The sequence below is a fragment of the Coptis chinensis genome, chromosome 2, assembly GCF_015680905.1.
Source record: "Coptis chinensis isolate HL-2020 chromosome 2, ASM1568090v1, whole genome shotgun sequence".
Lineage (NCBI taxonomy): Eukaryota > Viridiplantae > Streptophyta > Magnoliopsida > Ranunculales > Ranunculaceae > Coptis > Coptis chinensis.
Genome location: NC_141457.1, coordinates 90,761,725 through 90,776,503, shown reverse-complemented (window position 1 = coordinate 90,776,503; position 14,779 = coordinate 90,761,725). Strand labels below are relative to the sequence as shown.

Below are 14,779 nucleotides of genomic sequence, written 5' to 3'. Positions count from 1 at the left end.
CATAGTGTTTCACTACCCTGCCGTGCCCGTACTTGTGCACTTCTTTAACTTGTCTCTGGGCACAGGGTCGTACCACTACAAGTTCGCGGATGCTCTTGCTCTTCTTTCCATTCTTGCATGTGGTTCCATGATTTGGTACCTCATCATGATCTAACCGATCATTCACAGATCGAACAACTCAAGCTCGGTAAGCGAACTTCTATGGACTTCGCCATTTCGCCCGACTACTTAGAACTTCGAAGATAATAACGGAAGTCTCATCAAAAGTAACATCTCTGGTGACCGGGGAACTTGTGGGCTTCTAGACACCACAATCGTATCCCTTTACCCCATTTGGCGAAGCCCTAAGAATATGGCTTCTTAGCTCAGGATCTAGCTTGGCCCCCACATGGTGGTAAGTCGTCGATCCAAACACTCTTCAAGATACTATAATCGGTGGGTTACCCGACCACACCTCATAAGGTGTCCCCGCAATCTATAATTTAATGCGGTGACCTATTAATGCGGGTAACATGCCATGGACCGATCGCCCAATACTCTTTGCCTGGGGACCGGCATTAGACAATAAACATCTTGCTCTTTTCAAGCAAAGTTCTATTCATCCTCTCGCCATTCCATTCTGGCGTGGCGTGCCTTTTGATTTGTCGATCGGCCCAAGAATTCCGCATTTGCGCCCGGAGAACTCTTGGAAAGGTCCATAGGTATACTTTCGATTACCATTGTCGGGCCAGTAATGTCTTTACCTTCCTATCGTGCGATTCTCAACCCTTGCCTTCCACTTCTTAAATGTCTCAAACACTTCATCTTTCGATTTCATCATATACACCCACACATAGCGAGTATGATCATCAATGAATGAGACATAATAGCGGTTACCTCCCCTGGAAGCCACCACGGAGGTCCCCAAACATCTGTATGCACATAATCAAGGATGCCCGTTGTCGTGTGCTTGCTTGACTTGAACTTGACTCGCCTTTGCTTCCCATAGGACGCTAATGCTTTCACGGAACCCCATACTTGGCTTCTTCAAGTTCTTCAAGAACCCCGCTTGCATAACTCGGACAAACCTTTTCACTCATATGCCCTAAACGCATATGCCACATCTTAGTGCACTCGGAATCATTACTACATGCACCCATCGCTACATCGCTTTATCACCGTACTACCAATCGAGTATACAAGGTTCCATATTTTTGACCCTTCATAACAAACCAAGAGCTATGAACAATATTTAGGACTCCACCTTCGCCCACAAACTTGTGGCCTTTGGAATCCAAGGTACCAAGAGAAATAAGACTTTTCTTTAGCTCGGGAACATGTCTCACATCGGTTAGAGTCCTCACTACACCATCATACATCTTGACCCGTATAGTTCAATTCCTACCGCCTTACAAGCAACGTCATTACCCATTAAAAAGTAAACCGCCATCAATGCTCTCATAAAAGTAAACCACTTTCTATTCGGGCACATATGATAGGAACATCCGAATCAAGAATCCACCTCTTCGGTCATATATAGTCTTGTGTGGACACACGAGACTGAACTCATCCCTTCTTCAGAGCCCCAAGCATAATTTGCCTCAAATTTTGCCTTTACCTTTTCTTGACCACCATCTCTTGTTCTCTTTCTTCGCGGGTGAGGACAATTACTTGCGTAATGTCCTTTTTCATTGCAATTGAAGATCGGGTGCATGTTTTAAAGGCTTTTTGACTTGGACCTAGAATTATCATTACTTGAATAATTACGTTCGCATCAATTTCCTCTTGCCACTAGCCCACGACTTGCATCAATGCTATTCTCTACACGCGTGTCTTCTTCATCAACTCATAAGAAAGAAGTGCACTCTGAACTTCATCAAGATCGGCGACTTCTCGTTCATGAATGTAGTCATTAGATGCTCATAACTTTCGGCAAGGAGAATATCAAACATGCCGCTTGATCCTCATCATCCATCTTCATACCAACATTCAAATAATCCGCTTAGGCGTCGACGGAACTCACTAACGTGCTCTTGCATCGTTGAACCATCGACCATCATGTACCGATAAAGACGCTTCTTAAGGTACATCTTGTTCGTCATGCTCTTTGTCATATACATAGACTCTAGTTTGAGCCAAATCCGGCGGTATTTTCTCCCATCACACTATACATGACCTCATTAGCAAGACATAACGGATTGATGAACAAGCACGAAGATCGAACTCTTCCCAATCATCATTGCTCATACTCGCCTTAGATTTAATCCCCTTCAGGGCGCAGGTAAACCTTGTTGGATAAGGATGTCCTTTACTTGGACTTGCCAAATCCCAAAGTTATTCTTCCCATTAAACTTCTACTTCAAACTTCAAGTTTGACATCTTTGGGAGCCATCTTTCAAGTTACGCACTGATAACCCAAAAGAAACAATTTCACCTCGAATTTAATCGAACACCTTGTCTACACAAATTTTTAAGACTAAACTCAAAATCAGAATTAGGTACCTACGCTTTCGATACCAATTGTTGTGAATAAATAAGCTGCGGAAACAACGTTACCCATTGACCAAACGGATCAATCCTACACAAAGATTGATCTTTCTCAATAAACAAGACTTCAACACCCTCCAAGCAATATCCCAACACTTCTCAATATCAAATAACAAGTATGAAATAAAACAATCAATGTAAAGAAGAACAAAACCACAAGACGAGATATATCGTGGTGGTTTAAATTTGCCTACATCCACACCGCGAAGTTCAAGCTTTAATAGATGTCCAGAGTAAGATTACAAGTCTCTCTCAATTCACTCACAAAGAATGAACACTCAACTCACAAAGAATTGTTCTCTTGTAATCACTCTTTTTCTTGGTTTGGAAAAGTTAGGTTTTCCAAAAGCGATTTTGTTTTTATACCAAAAAACCAAAAATCGCGGTTACTGTAGCGAGGCCCGCAAAAAAGACTGGCTGGCCTACTCTGGCGGTATTATTGTTTGTTAAAGCCATGAGCGCTGGGCGCCGCTTTTGAGTGGCTAAAACTCTTGGAGTAGTGAGCGAAGAAGTCAGCTCACCTTGGCGCCTCGACCGTGAGAAACAGAATTTTCTCTACACATATCCACACCAGATCCGTCGTGTTAATTCTTGCTGCATCCTTAATGAACTGACCCAACTGAACTAACTGTTAAACGGTGTCCGCTTTCATCTGTGCCTGGATCTGATATTGAATATGACCCATTGGTTGATATAAGATGTCCACTGACCTCTCTGTCTGCATTTGACATTGATGAATTAGTATAAGGCCTATTGGCTGCACTCTCCTCTCTATCTCCATTTGACGTTGAAGAATCAGTGAAGGGCCCATTGGTTGACATACTTTGGGTCAGGTTTGGATTCTGCCAGAAATGATTGCGAATGGCCTTAACTCTCGAATCAATAGTTGAAAACCCAGGATCAGAAAGTAGGTCCTGAATGGGAGTTCTTCCTTCAAGCATGCTAACCACTTGAGACATGGTAGGTCTAAGTGTAGGTGATGCATTGGTGCATAAGAGAGACACGTTTAACATCACCATTGCTTCTTCTGTAGAAAACTCTGAGCCTAAGTTCGGATCAATCAACTCTAATAGACTTCCTCTCTCTTGCAGAACGTAAGCCTGAAACAACTCATAAAAAAATGTAAGGGGGTTCAGCAGATAAGCCAGTATAGTGAAATGACTCCGACGTATAGACAGATGAGTAGGGAGGTTTTCTTACCCAGTCAAGAAGATAAACAAATTCCTCCTTTGGTCTATAGTTTGTGTTGCTCTTTCCACTTACAATTTCCAACGCAACAACTCCGAAACTATAAACATCTGCTTTAACAGTCAAGTAACCACGCATCGCATATTCTGGAGCCATATAGCCTCTGCCAAAAAACAGAAGAAATAATTCCAATTCAATGTCATCAAGGTTAGCCAAAGAGAGTTTCCCTTTCAGGTACACATTTCAGTTACCACACTGAGCATAAATAAAATTGTAACTCTAACGAAGATACGTGCTAATGAAGATACGAGAGGGAGACTTGCTATTTGTGATATTTACTGCAGAAAAGTCAAATAATTAAACTGTGGATTAGGCACTAATGCGTTTATATTGGTTATGTTTCTAAATAATCATTCAACTATCTACCATTTCTCAAGTAGGCAAACTAACGATATAACATATTCAACTGAAATGGCAATGGAGAAGAATAACTCACATTGTGCCAGCTACCCGAGTGCTGATGTGGGTATTCCCATCCTCATGAAGCTTTGCCAAACCAAAGTCAGAAATCTTAGCATTGAGATCCTTATCAAGCAATACATTGCTAGTCTTAATGTCTCTATGCACAATCTTCAACCTAGATTCTTCGTGAAGATAAGCCAAACCTCTAGCTATGCCTATGCAAATATTTTTCCTAGTTGGCCAATCCAAATTCAAACGACGTGTTGCATCTTGACCTACACATAACCAGAATAGTTCCTTCAGTACCTGTAACTACATCAACTATACTGTAATTGTTAGCATTCAAATAAACATCTAAGAAAGTTGCAAGCACGGAGCTTACCAAATAGAGCACGCAGGGACAGACAATTATTTTCCATATATTCATATACCAACAATAATTGATTGCCTTCTGTACAACATCCATAAAGCTTCACAAGGTTTGGATGTTGCAATGCAGAAATCATTCCAATTTCATTCACAAATTCACGGCTTCCTTGTTTAGATTTTGCAGAAAGTTGCTTCACAGCAACAAATGATCCATCTGCTAATAAACCCTGCATCCAACAACCAAAATGTTCGTGTATAGTTGTATATGAATTTGAAAGCACAGATTGAAGCATTTAAGTCAAACCACAAAATTCAGGGGATCATTTAGAGAAGAAGATTGCCAATATATATCAGTAAGAATGGCTTTCAAGTTTCAATACATCTTTGGCATATCAGAAATATGTTTCATCATCAAATGTTTCTGGAAAAGTGGTCCATTCACACAATAGCAACCTAAACTTGACAGTAAAGCTCTAAGTATGAGACTTTTGTGGGAATGAGACCTTTTGAAATTGCGCGACATTAGTTTAAAACCTTAACTATTCCGTACAAAGGGTTTTTAACCCCTTGTAGTACCATAGAGTATTTAAGATAACAAAGAAAATGGGCACCAAGATACATTAACCTCATCTCCAGGAACAATAATACCTTGTAAACTGAACCAAAACCACCTTCTCCAAGTTTGTTCTCCACATCGAAATTCTGGGTTGCGGCTTTGATCTGTCTTAAGGAGAACGATCCTGTTTTAAGATCTAGGCTTCTTAGATCTGCACAAATTTAGGCATCCAGAGTCAGTCTTTTAACAATCTAATCTTATAAATATTATCTAAATTGTTCAATTATAGGGGGCCTTCAAAAAATTTAAAGGCAAATTTAAAAGTTCATGTAGCATAAAAAAAGATTATCTTCATTCCAAAATAAGAAATCTTTTAGCATGGTATTAGACTCGTTAGTGAAGAGCATCTCTGGAATTGATCAAAACTTCATCTAATTTCTCACTAGAGCCTAGTAAGGTGCATCCTAAAGGTGGGATATTTGTGATAGAAAGGAAGGAAAACTTTTATTTCACTATTCCTTATATTGGTTGTAAATATTAAATAATTGTTATTAAGAATTTGAAAGGGGACACAAAATCCAGTGAATATCGCAGTTAAGGTAGCTGAAATTTTGGAGAGGAATGTTCTTGAGTTTCTCCTACCTCTGTCCATGGAGGCTTTGCTTCCCAGACAGCCTTTCCTCCAGAGGATACATGCAACTAGAAGGACAATAAGTAACGCTGAAGCTGATACACCAACCACCAGTGCAATAGGAGTCTTCTTGATTGAAGGAGGTTTGAAGTCTGAGCAAAAGAAAAAAAAAAAAAAAAAAAAAACGAATTCAGCAATCTTAGCAATTCAGAAACAAGGTGACTGGTTAGAAGGTGAAGCAAGTAAACTAAGACCAAAAAAAAAAAAAAAAAAAAAAATTGAAACCTATAAAAACCAAATGAAAAATCAAGTAGAAGTATTCTCAAGAAACTGATAGAGTCGTTGATACCATCAGCTCTCTGTCCACCGCAATCAGATATGTACCTTTCTTAAGCTCAATATACTAATTGTTTTCCTGTTAGTCTGTTAGTTTCCCATGGTACTAATAAATAATAATTACCACATTCAAGCATTTCAAATTGTTAATTTTGATGTGTTTCAAATCGTCAATTTGTCTACAAGTACAAAGAAGACTCATCAGGGTATTAAGTAAGGATAACATACTGGGATCCACTGATATAGCTGATATGAGAGGACCATAAACTCCTCTATTTGGGATGCCTGTTGTCCCTTTCCCAGCCCAATAGAAATGAATCTTTAAAGTGTTACTTTGCACAGAAGCATTGAAGGTCTTTACAATTGGTTTATTAGGACCACCAGCCTCAACTACAATATCAAAATCCTTGAGGACCAAGTGCCCCTGAAGAGAAAGAAACTTTATTCAAGTGCAATGCAAGGCAAGGAAGACATAATACACTAGTTGCAAAATATAATGAAATAGAGAAAATTTCTTACATTCATAACTAACATAATGGTAAGGTAATATGGAATCCTATAGTGTAAAATCACCTGAATGTAAACATCAAATACACGTCTCCCAAGGCTTCTAAATGAACTGTCATTTTGAAAAATAATTTCGGCAAAGTAGAGTTTCACAGTGTAATTTCCGCTTCCAAGACAAAGCCCATAATAAGTTAGAGACAATGGGGAAACACGTGCTGTCATGTACAATTCTGAGATGGGACCAGAGACATTGGAGATAACAGAAGTGTTTCTTTCAACATAGACATCCGCATCAAGATCATTGTCCATGAAGCTCCCTGTGCTGCTAAATGCCCAGTTCCGGTCGGGACCATAATAGAATTTTGAAGCACCAGTTTGTTCTGTGTCTGCTTCATACTTGGATACACTATTGACAGATACTTCATTACCGCCACAGTTAATGTTCAAGGAATAAATTTCTGTAAGAGAGAAGGGTGAAACATGTTAGACATAACTTATTAGATCAGAGCTAATGATGTTTCAGGGAATATGAAGTCAATATAAAATCTTAATCATCAATCATGACTTTCTTCTTTTTCCCATAGCGAGGATTTTTTTCTTGGGAATGGACAAATGGTGATATGAACTTATCTAGATACTTATAAAATGTTTGAAATTGTTGTTTGGAAGTCTATTACTTACCAAATAGAAACGTTGGGGAAAAGTAAATAAAAAAGAATCACAAATCTGATTATGTATAATCAAGTAACATTTGACTACAATGTGAAGAAGTTAGTGCCACATGTATAAGAATCTTACTCAGTAACTAATGTCCTACAAGACTCTTTCGGCAAGACCAAATATGTTAAAACATTGTACTTGATAGCTAGATGTACTTCATTCTTGTTCCTTGAGAACCATATGTTAAATGTATAGTTAAAAGTTTGTCACTTCTGAACATGTACTTGATATAAGTTTGTGTGTATCAATACGTTTACGCACATAAACACAAACCTGTATTTGAACATAGACAAGGATATAGAGAAACAAAAAAGTTTTCTTCTCGCGTGAAATTGGTTCGGTAATGAAAGGATACATCACTTGATAAGTTTGTATCAGGCAATCATCTTTTCACGTTTTGGAAGTAAAAATTTTGTGAAAAATAACTAATGGAGAGGCCCCACAATTAATGTGTTTGATCTGTGTGGGAAAGTGTTGGACTGTGTTGGAGTTTCTTGTCTGTATATGTGGGACATAAAGTCTTTTTGTTAAGTAGCATTCAGCAATACTTCGTAAATTCAGATCTTACATGTATTTTTGGTTAGTTGCTAAATTGAATGGTGTCTTTGTCATCTTCTTCAGATTTCATTTTCAGTCGCATGATATGTTTGTTCCAATCACTTTCTGATTCCAGTAAGCATACTAGTTTTAAGTTTTCAAATATTTGTATAGTACGAATTTTGCTGACTACTAGTTGAAATTATAGTGATACATGCAAACTGAGAAAGGAAGCAATTCAGATAGAACACCAAGATAAACAGAGAAGTTCAAGTTAGTATACGCATATTCAAGATGATTGACTTACTTTTTGAAGAATCACAGGGGAAATTTTCCTTTAAACAGGAATGAACTTTGCTTTTAAATCTATAACAGAAAAAATTAGAGATTAAGCATCGTCAGTATATTACAGAAAAGCTTGATGCAGGAGACCAGTAAACCAATCCACAGTTATGCATTTTATTTAACAGCTTACAGCACAAAATCACAGTAAGGGAAATAGTATCTTACAACTTATTTTTTGTTGTGAAATAGCTCTCAACAAGTTACTGATGGAGCGAAAGATCAAAGTTAGAGAGCAAATAATTGCTTTATATCCATAAAAATGAACAAAGAAAACACAGAAGACTTACACATTCCCATTAGAACATTCTCTTGGACCAGTGCCTTCCCACGTGAAATTGTTATAAGAAACATCCCTGTAAGACAGTCACCATGTAAGGTCATTTTGTTCTAAATCAACATAAGAAGCTCCTAAAAACATAAGAAGAAAGTGTACTTGTTTAGGCATGCGCTTTCTTGTGGACATATATGAACTTCTAATATATTAATAAAATTGACCATTCACATAAGTTCGAGTTTATGGAAAAATTGGCAATTTAACATAGTATCAGAGCCACTGGTTTCTAAGAGGTCTCGGGTTCAACTCCTACCAGGTGAAGAGGTCTCGGGTTCAACTCCTACCAGGTGAAGATGTCCAGTCCTTCTACCTGTGTATTTCTGTCTAGTCCTTCTACTTGTGTATTTCCAGCGTGTCCCGCTGAGGGAGAGTCTTGACATATATGAGCCTCTAATATATTAATATATTAATAAAATTGACCCTTCACATAAGTTCGAGCTTATGGAGAAATTGACAATTTAACACTTCTACCTTTTGCAAAAAAAAATAATAGATTAAAGGGGATTGCTCAAGTGGTTAGAAAGTGATGGAAACTAAAAGTATCCACGAAAAGTATAGAAACTCGGATAGGCACTTTAAGTTAAATAACTACTGAGGTAAACTAAGCCGGGAACCCTAAGCGAGTCTACGGTTTAGAGTAGCTCTTAAAGAGTGATAATTAGTTTGCCTAAGTCGACCGACCTCTGTACCAATCAACAATCAATCCAAATAATCCTGAAATCATTTCAAGTGCCATACAAAGTAACAAATAAAATAAAGACATGAATATTAAGGACATATACGTACACATTTTTATTTCTTCCCAAGACCCATGCAGGTATAGCTCCAGTAAGCATGTTCCGGGTCAGATATCTAATTAGAAAAAACAAAAAGTGCAACACTGACGTTAATGAGGATAAGGTGCCAGTAACAATTTTTTAGAAAATCAACTTACATGAAGTCCACTTTTACTAAATTTGCGAAAGATAATGGAATTTCACGGTCAAGTTGTTGAAGCTTAAGTCTCGTGCATTAAACAAAGACACACACACACACCACGAAAATGCATGTGAGATAAAGCTACTGTTAAATCTTGAAAAGAAATCACGGTGATATCAAATGTTAAAGGTGCACAAAGTTGATATACCATTTGGTTTGGCTCTGGTAATAGAAAAAAAATTGGTTCTTTATAACAGAAGTTAATATAAAAATTTCAGAGATTAATATTTTCATTTAAAGTTGATTGAAAATTGTAACAGGGATGTGGATTTACTGTGTAACCATGGCTTACTTTAGATCCTCGGGATAGGGACTTAGGATTTTGGAATTTTGGGATATGGATTTCCACATTAAATATTTAACATAGTGGGATCGATAACTGGTTGAAGTAGTACATATGCATATTTCCTTGCAACCTCCAACTCAGACCCTTCAATGATTGAACAATAGCCAAAAATCTACGTAGCAACAGACAGGCCAACCAAAAATTATTCGGATAATAAAGTAAAAAGACTTACAGGTTTTTCAGCTTTTCCAGTTCCCCGATATATTTAGGAATGCTTCCATGAATCATACAATTCCTCAGTATCCTACATTTTAGAAGTAGACTTAGAATATAATCAAAGAAAATATATGGTGGTAGGGAATATCTTAAAAATGAAAAAAAAAATGGAGTGTTTATCCTAAGAAGTTTAACTTACAATGTTTTCATGGATTTCATTGTACTCAACTGTGGGAAATCAAATCCTGTACCCTTTAAATCAGTAATCCTCCTGCACATTATATAAAAGTACATCATTTGACCATATAGACATCCAAAAGTAGTATCTAAAAGTACTTGCGGATAAAAAGTTACTCCTGTGGTCTCCATAAATTCCTGCTTTTGGGACATGGAATGGAAACTATAGCTTCAGAAAAGAGTGCTATTTGTAAATTTCTTTGGAATTTTAACATCCTAAATTTGTAATATAAGTTACACAATTGTGGTGTTGCAACTTTTGGGAAGAAGCAGCAGCTTAGATTCTTTATGTACTCATCGGGGTTAACGATTTGCTATCAGGAAAATGAATTAGAAAGACATACTTACAGATCACTCAAGCTAGTCAATGCAGAAATGCCTGCAGGTATAGGCCCCTCAAGAGAGCTTCCCTGTATATGCCTAGAACATACAAAGCCAAATATCAGTCAGTAAAGTGTAAGTCATACAGAAACAGTTCTATTATGTCGTAAGGTGTAAATATATGTTGCTTACAATCTTTCCATCTGTGTCCAATTCCTGATGAAATCAGGTACTCTCCCACTGATATTATTGTCGCTAACTCTTCTACAATTATTGAAAAGACATTCAGTAATGGTTCTTGTTCCAGTAAACTGACGTGACAAAAGAGGGTGTATATACTTACAGATCAGTCAAATTAATCAAATTCGCAAGTCTCTTAGGCAATTGCCCTGTAAACTGGTTCGATGATATTACACTGATATAGAAAAGATCAAGTTAGTATCTGGTCAACCTTGCCTAGGACTGGTCTCCCTTTCACAATTGCCACATGCCAAACAGAATGATGCTACGAAGGACCTCATGAAGTATAGAGGTTAATAACTATAATATAGTTTTGTATACAAGCCAGTGACTAACAACATTACGACCACCTATTCTTATTGTTCTGGTGTGATACTTTGTCAAGGTGATGAATCTGTTGTTTTAAAATTTTGAAAGATTGCCTCTGTGAAAGGGAAGCAAATCCTAGACGTGGACATAAAATGTGGCAATTTGATAAAACATTAAAAAGGCAGATGATTACAGTTTCTCCAAATTGATTAAGTTTCCAAGTTCTGCAGGAAGGATGCCTGAGAAGTGGTTTCCTTCAATACTCCTGCAACGTACATGGTCAACACAATGGAAAGGGAAAACAATTAGCTAATACTACACAAACATGAAAAGGATGAACTATATGAAATAATAACTTACAGATTTTTGAGAGTGATGATGCTTGAAAGGACTTTGGGGAATGGCCCCGATAAGCGGTTTCCCATTACTGAGCTGGATTTTGAAGAAAGCAGTCAGTTTCGTTAGTCTACTTAGTGAGTTTACTATCCTAAGTATTGATAAAGAAATGGTGTGAGCTTACAGTTCTTCCAATTGCATTGTAGCCCATTCAGAAGGCATTGAGCCACTAAGTATGTTGCGACCAAGATCACTGTATAATAGATTTGAAGATTAACAGTGTTATCATCTATGATAAGACAACGTAAGGGACAGAGAAACTTTGAGTAGAGGATATTTGCTTACAGGCTTTTGAGGAAGCGAAGCTTATTAAGTTCTGGTGGGAGGAATCCAGATAGATTTTGAGCTTTTAGCCATCTGCAACAGAAGGAACTTCATTATAAAAGCAATGCACTTCCAGCAAACTTCATCAATGATGTAAACATTTCTTCAAATACCAGGAGAATAAATAATTCACTTCATGATCCAACCTAAAACCATGAATGTCGTAGGGTACATGAGTTGAACTCAAATACTCCACAAACTCTTTTGCAAGACTCTTTAATATGTTCGTGCTTGTTTGGACATGTTATTGCAGTCTAAGTAAAAGACGATCCCAAGTCTTGGAGTTATCCCTCACATGAGAATGAGGAATAGGAGAGAAATCAGTTCTGTTGGCGTAAAGAGGTCTGAGCGCGCAGGCGCTCAGATTGCTCTTAGCCCAAGGTGCACCAGCTATTATTCTTTGGAAAACGGAACAAGCATTTGTGGGCACGGAGATTTGCATGCTAGGTTGGTTGTAATAGATAATTTAGAATTTGTCTAGAGTAGTAGCGTGTTCATATTACAAATTATCTGTGTAGTGGGGATCGATTAGTATCGTAATTCCCTAACACCAACCAAATCTCTACTCTCAAAATTTTCAGTTCTCACAAGAACGTTCTAAGATTACTTAGTTCCAATATGGGCTTTTACTCTCATTAGCATAAATATATCAACATAAACACGATAAATCACCACATAACATAAATATCTTTTCTCCTTGTGAGTGTAAATTTTTTCCTGGCAAGAAAATGATCGTCTTTATATATAATGTAAACAAAGGTCCGTAACGAGACAAATTCATTTTTCACATTTAAATTGCTTAAGAACTAGTAATATATTTGGATAGAGCTAATACACACGGTCCAGCACAAAAAAACGTTATATCATGACAATAAATTAACAACTCAAACTCTCTCTCCTCTTTTCTCTTTCTCCACCAGCCAATCCCAGCTGACTTCGGATGGTTTTTTTGAATATATTTTGCAACACATCTATTCCTATTCGTTTCAATTATTATCATGACAATTACTAGTGTACTACTGTACTAATCAATAGAGTCCAAAAGCAAAGTTATATTGCTCAATAGAATGACAGTCACATCATCTGGGTTGATTCTCATTTGAAAGGACATGCATGGCTGTCCATACTCTCCTTTATCAATAAAGTCCAACAAAATACCTATTCTACGATATCATTTTTTTTTACTTTTCTGCATTGCCCATTGACTTCATATCTGCTCGTTTATCATTCTCACCTCCTCGTTGACCTCATACATTGACTTCCTTAAAAATTTTATAAATATATATATACGTATTTTTCAAAAACAGTCAGTGTAATTGACCAAAATGCAGATACATACATACGATACACTTACAAAAATCGGCTAATTGTAATTGTAGGACGAGATACTTGACTTTCTTATTAAGCCGACAATGCCAAAAGTCAATGGTCAAAGGACGACACGCAATCTGGATTGATAATTATTGAGGGGGTGCTTTACAGTTGTCACTAGACACACCAAACAGACACGTGACCTAATTATTCTCGAAAAAAATATTCCACGTGGGATTTTAACGTGTGGACGATAAGAACGAGAAAAGAAAAACTGACAACGTTAAAAAAAAAATATCGAGATGGACATAAAATTTGAGGCAAAAAGATGATATATTGTTGTAGTAGAAGTGGAGTAAGAAAAGGATAGAATGCCATACATCTTGGTGACATGACACGTGGAATTCTTCTTGAAAGAACAATCACACTCGATAAGGTTCTCGAATCCTTTTGGTATAGTAATTGGAGTCCAATTACCTTTATTACTACAAGGATCCACCGTAAAATCCCAGCCTCTCTTTCCTAGTTTGGTTGCAATTGCTTTTAATGCATTCACTGTAAAAAACAAAGTTACAAAAGTTTGAAGACAAGTTAGAAAAAGAGCATGAACTTGAAAGCTGAAGAAGCTAGAGGTGTTATTTGCAGCTACATGTGTATATACGTTTTGTACCTTCAGTGATAACGAGCTTTGGGTTTGTCTGGGATCCGAAAGATGTGAAGTGGGCTGGAGAGAGAAGAGAAGAAATGAGGGTTAGAGAGAGAAGAAGCTTGTGAATCAGTAGCAAATAAGCTCTCATATTTGCCAATTCACTTTACTCTTTGTCTTTGCTGGAGAGACTAGAGAGTGAGTTTATATGTCAAGTGTAGAGAGCACAGAGCAGTGGGATAATTGGACAGGGAGTAAGAATGATACTGACGTCCACTCTTTTGTTGTTGTGCAGTACTTAAAGCTTGTAATAAAATAAGGGGTTTGATAAAGTCAGGAGGATACATGTTTTTTCACGCACTTTGGCTGCTAACTCCATAATTATGTTGCTTCTGTTTACATTTATTAATTTATTTTGAATGCAAATGATTAATTAAAATGAGAAAAATTATACTATCCAACCAACTAACGCTCGATCTATACAAACATTAATGTGGAATTAGTTCATAACTGTAAAGTAAGTCAGTACTGTCTACCAAAACGATTGCAAAAGAGTGGAGAAGCGGATGAAGCAAATTATATCAAACAATTTAAGAGCAAGTATCCGTTTCTTTTTCGGGTGCATGTTTAGTAACTAAGGAGGTGTAAACATGCAAAAACTAAACGAAGGAGAGATAAGCAAAAATCAGAGTAACTGGAACTATCAGTATCACTGACTGACAATATCGTGCATAGATGATAGATGTACGTCTATTTTTGCAACTCTTAAGATCACTGTTTTGTTAGAAAGAATTATATATTTTCATTTGTTTAAGGCTTGAGCTGAAGTAAAATAGCATTTAGTACTTGATTGTTCATGCAAATGCAAGAAGAAGATTTAACCCAAATGTTCTACTAAAGTAGCTAGTTTCTAAAAGATTAAGACATTTCTCTTGACAACACATTTAATTCTATCCAATGTACTATATTGAAGGAGCCAAAAAAATAGATTGATATTTATATAA

At 37.0% G+C, this 14,779-nt stretch overlaps 1 protein-coding gene and 1 long non-coding RNA gene across 2 annotated transcripts; one reads left to right on the top strand and one right to left on the bottom strand.

Annotated features, from left to right (window-relative positions):
• Window positions 1–3,075: 3,075 nt before the first annotated feature.
• Window positions 3,076–14,147, bottom strand: LOC147518854 (putative LRR receptor-like serine/threonine-protein kinase At1g07650). Its single transcript, XM_086594030.1, is given in 25 exon segments — window positions 3,076–3,626; window positions 3,727–3,877; window positions 4,211–4,451; window positions 4,559–4,772; window positions 5,194–5,312; window positions 5,744–5,884; window positions 6,297–6,492; window positions 6,642–7,033; window positions 8,140–8,198; window positions 8,343–8,366; window positions 8,465–8,530; window positions 9,298–9,363; window positions 9,446–9,516; window positions 10,008–10,011; window positions 10,014–10,079; window positions 10,191–10,262; window positions 10,577–10,648; window positions 10,742–10,813; window positions 10,893–10,964; window positions 11,292–11,363; window positions 11,459–11,530; window positions 11,619–11,687; window positions 11,780–11,851; window positions 13,510–13,684; window positions 13,800–14,147. Coding segments are annotated over 25 exon segments (3,183 nt in total). The 5' UTR covers window positions 13,927–14,147; the 3' UTR covers window positions 3,076–3,128.
• Window positions 8,541–8,931, top strand: LOC147518855 (uncharacterized). The gene is made up of 2 exons (XR_015211904.1): window positions 8,541–8,767; window positions 8,799–8,931. It is a non-coding gene; the product is annotated as an uncharacterized LOC147518855 (long non-coding RNA).
• Window positions 14,148–14,779: the final 632 nt, after the last annotated feature.